The 4,749-nt window shown below is 36.8% G+C and overlaps 1 protein-coding gene across 1 annotated transcript in view; it reads right to left on the minus strand.

Annotated features, from left to right (window-relative positions):
- Positions 1–4,749, minus strand: part of malrd1 (MAM and LDL receptor class A domain containing 1) — a gene marked incomplete in the record, with an annotated part of 51,176 nt that overhangs the window by 37,943 nt on the left and 8,484 nt on the right. The window contains 4 exon segments of the mRNA XM_014013325.1: positions 516–672; positions 768–941; positions 1,036–1,123; positions 3,700–4,127. Of these exon segments, the coding sequence (XP_013868779.1) occupies positions 516–672; positions 768–941; positions 1,036–1,123; positions 3,700–4,127 (847 nt within the window).

Raw genomic sequence — 4,749 nt, forward strand, 5'->3', positions numbered from 1 at the left:
GCCAATCACCTGACCTGAATCCAACAGAAAATCTATGGAAAGAACTAAAGATCAGAGTTTATAGAAGAGGTCCACGAAACCTTCAAGATTTGAAGASTGTTTGTGTGGAAGAATGGGCCAAAATCACACCTGAGCAATGCATGCGACTGGTTTCTCCATATAGGAGGCGTCTTGAAGCTGTCATTGACAACAAAGGCTTTTGTACAAAGTATTAGATAAATTTCAGTAAGTGTGTTCAATACCCTCTAGTAATATATTTACTGAGAAAAATGGTGACGTGTTCAATACTTATTTTACCCGCTGTATATTGAGTTTATCATAAGCTCTTATAATTTAAAAAAATAAAATTTTAAGCATAATCATGACAATAAAATAATTTAAATTTTAGGGCCACATGCATATTTGCATTGTTGAGATTAAAATTGCTTGACGATTCTTTTTCAGTTAGTTATTGATTATAATATTCAACTCAAATCTACAAAAAAATTAATCATAATCTGAGGTTCAACACATACAAGGTGTGATCGTTTGCAGGACGGTGGTCCTGCTCTCCATCATGAATTGTTTCTCCTTGGTTCGTCGCCCAGATAAAGGCATTGTTCAGGACTAAAGAAGGTTGGAAGATTGTCCAACCACACGTATCACCTCCTTCAAAATCACATCTTTCCTTTACTGAAGGATAAAAGAGGAGGAGAACAGAACAATGAATAAATGCAACAATAATGGTGAACGTAATAAATGTATAGGTCTTTAAAAAAATCTTTTACCGCAGTTTGTTTCATCTGACCCATCAGAACAGTCGTTTTTGAAGTCGCACACTTGACTGAGTTTAACACATTCGCCGTACGCTCCACACACAAACTGCCCTTCTGGGCAGCTGTGGGGCAGAACGGTGGTGGCTGGGGGGGTCGTCGCTGGGGTGATCGGTGGGGGGAGTTCACCTGGAAATAACAAGAGAACAACAGAGAAAAAAGTAATGCCTTAAAATAAATCCTTGTGTGTATGTTTCAATGTGCTTTATGTGTAATCATTTACCATCTATTGTCTCACAGTTCAGAAAGGAAAGGTCGTCGACGGCAATGTCTCCTTTAAAATCATCTCCAACTGTGCCTTCAATTAAAATCTGGCAGCAAAGAAAGTGACAAGAATACAAACAAATAATTATTGAAATGATTAGGCAATCACTTTAAAGCTGAAAGAGATCCATAATTTGCAAATCAGTAATCAAGCAATTACAAATCAGCTACTGTAACTAATAAATCAGCGAGAAAATGCTTTTATCACAAACGTTACAAATGCTGCATTTATTTTACACATTTAATAAATAAAAAATATATTAAAACATAAGTCTTTACTTGGTAGAAGGGGTCTGATAGCTGAACATATCCCTCAGGTTAAATGTTACAAACACCAACGTGTTTCCATTGCACTACAACAGCAATAAACTATTTAAATTTATCCTAAAACAAATTAATCTAATTAGAGGATTAATGAGCGAGAATATATAATGGAATGAGTCACTATTTCGTCAATTTATATATATTTTGTTAATTAAACTAAACTTAACCAGTTTATTTGATGTTGTTTTCATCAGTTTAGCTGTGATGAAAGCAATAACTGTTGTTACATTATTCCACAGTTCAAATTCAAATGTTCTCTGTTTTTTCTTTTATTCCTTGAATTGTAGCCGTTTTTTTTTTTTTTGCCTCACCCTGTTTACAAGTGAATGAGTGTTTATTTGAATGAAGTTATTCAGTGTCAGTTTCTTTTTACCATTTCCTTGTCTGCACGTAGTTCAGCTGACAAATGGAGCTGCTGTTTCCGTGACAGAGGAGAGAAAAAGTCTTTAACTGCCTGTCAGGTTTAACTCACGTATTAATGATGACAACGGGACAACCATCTTGCTCAGTGATCGACGGTGAGCAGTGAAGCAATTAAAACAAATCTTCATTATCCAACGCTGGAGTGCTTTCTTAAATATGGAGTTCAATGAGCCTTGTTGTTAGCTGCCTGACAGTTGTGTTTACCTTGGATTAGACAAGGTGACTGAATGCAAAATGATCATGGAGGAATATGGGATGACTTTAGATGATGCTTTAAGGCATGTGTCAAGCTATGGCCCACCACAGCATTTTATGTGGCACACAGAAAATAAAATAAGTGAATGCTGCTTTCAAGCCAACATTGATAATAAACTACATCCCCCATAATGCATGTTGATTATTTTACATACACAAAGACAGCATCTCACCACTTGGTGAAGGTGCACAGGGTTCAAAAAGTAGCCGATGAAATTTGCCAAGTAAAATCTCCATTTCACTGCATTTACACTGGCTACTTTTGCCCAGTTGTACTATGAAGTGGGAATTTCCCACTCACAAGTCACAAATTTCAACTGGAACGCTCCTCCAGTAGGAATTCCCTGTCAGAAAGTGGGAGAATTCAAGAGGGCAGCTCCTCACCTCAACGGAACAGTGAGTTAAACTCTTGTACTTTTACTTTAAATAGTATTTCTGTATGATTTATTTCACATTTAGTCAGTCGTACACCTAGTATTTTCAGTGCTTATGAGAGAACATGTTATGCACAAAATACCAGGAAGAGCTCAGTTATTTTTTGTTAATGGTGCTCTGTTGTTGCAATGAGACAAACAATGCTAAGTTTTGTGTTTAGTCAAATTTAAACAAGAAATGTGGAAGTTAAAACTGGCCCTTTGAAGGCCACCATAACGCTCTTGTGGCCCTTGGTGAAAATGAGTTTGACACCCCTGCTATAAGGCATAAACTGGGATTTACATCCAAACCAGTGCATAAAATAACATTTCTACAGTAGAATTTTGAGGCCATGTACAATATTTGGTAGTTGGTGTTCATCATCCTAATTTATCCATGACAGATATTAGTGGTTGTGAAGAATCCTCTCGTCATCCATTAGGTTAATTTAATGTTGTGTGCAATAATGCTACAGTTATTGCAACCTAAATCTYCACATTGTATCTTGAGAGTGTTTTGTTTGCCCATGAAAAGAAATAAAAGATACTAAACTAAAACAAAAGATTAGTTTGACTGATTTAAAAGTGTTGATTCCTTTGAAAAAATATGATTCGCTGATAAGATTCTGATAGGCCCCCTGAGATGTCCTCATTAGGTTTGTGACGTAAAGTGAATATCTGGTCACAGTTAGATTTAATGTAGGTCAGAGTGATTTTAAAGAGATATCATTTATTTGCTTGTGATAAAACTGGTGGCTTTGCACATTTTTTGCTGATGACCTTATTAAAAAAAAACGTCTCACAATCTAAGGGTAGATAAATTTCTGTTGCTTGAGACCTTCTCATCCCTGGATGTTTCTGCTTAACATATCTTTTATTATGAATTGTGAAAAACCAACAAACTGGATCTTCTTGTCTTTTATCTTTTTGTCATGCCAATTAGATTCTAAAAATGTTCTGTTTTGACAGCTCTGGCTAGTTTTAGATTAACATTTTGAGCATTTCCTCCAGCATTTAAGTATTAAAGAAAACAAATGCTACTTTTATTTTAAGGTGAAATGGCATTTCTCTGTTGGCAAAGAAATAACATAAAAGCAAAGTTACCATTTTATAAAATACGCTTAATTTTTTTCAGCTAAATTATGTCAATTCTTGAATCTTTTTGAATAAAACCTAAAACATACAAATTCTTCTGTTTGACCAGTTACCTGGAAAGGCTGAGCGCTGTGGAGGTACAGAGTCTTCCTGTGCCACAGGTTTCCCTGGTTTCCATATTTTGCCCAGAGCAAAGGGCCTTTGCCTGTAGCTGTGGTCCTCAGGTACACTGCCAGGCTGAACACATGACGCCCAAACATGCAGTAGTGGAAGCGGAAAACACAGTGGTCTTTTCCAGGCTTGTAGGTGGGTTTGAAGACTGGACTCAGCAGCACAGCTGTGTCTTTAAACTCCTGCGGGGAAGAGGACTCGATGTAAAGGTAGTGGCCGTACCAAGAGCCCAATGTGTGGTCCTTAAAGGGGCCTGTGTCAAAGGTTGGAGTTGGGCCATTAATGAGAGTCCAGTCAAAATTATCTCCTCCTTTGGTTTCTTGTTTCCAGTTGCACAGCCCGTCTTCAAAGTCACACTGAAGTTCTGGAGCTGCGAGAAACCAGACGCTGAAGCTCAGAAACACAAAACAGCTACAGACAGCTTGATTAAAGTAAACCAGTGGCTCAGAATGTTTGATTGGAATTCAAATGTGCGCCAAAAGTATTTAAATATTTGTGTCAGAAATTTTGGTTGCAATAACATTAAATTATATATTTGATAAATAATTCTTTAGTTTGTGTTCATTTGTTGCACAAAGATCAGGGCCTGTATTTATCAAACTTCTTAAGAGTGGATTTTTTGACTTAAGTGCTGAAAATTTCTTAGATTTGCTCCTACTCTCAGACTTAAGTGTAAATGCCAGTTATCAATATTCTTAAGTCTAAGAATCACTCTTACTCTCAAGAAAAGTTAAGACTGCTCCAGAGRACTCTTAAGTGGTTAAGAGTTGCCMCTAGGGGTCTGAGATGAACTGAGGAGACAGAGATTACAGCTGTCCTCCTCCCCACCTGAGTGTTATTCTCAAAGATGTGGAAAACAGGTTTAATCAGAAATATACAAAAGAAATAAAGGTTAAAAAAAACTGCACATAATATTGGACTAAAAGGTAGATATTTGTGTGTGGCTTTTGGAAAAAATATTAAATACACTTAGTGCAAGCGACCCCCCCCCC

This window comes from Austrofundulus limnaeus, unplaced genomic scaffold (genome assembly GCF_001266775.1).
Source record: "Austrofundulus limnaeus strain Quisiro unplaced genomic scaffold, Austrofundulus_limnaeus-1.0 Scaffold100, whole genome shotgun sequence".
In the NCBI taxonomy this organism is placed as follows: Eukaryota; Metazoa; Chordata; class Actinopteri; order Cyprinodontiformes; family Rivulidae; genus Austrofundulus; species Austrofundulus limnaeus.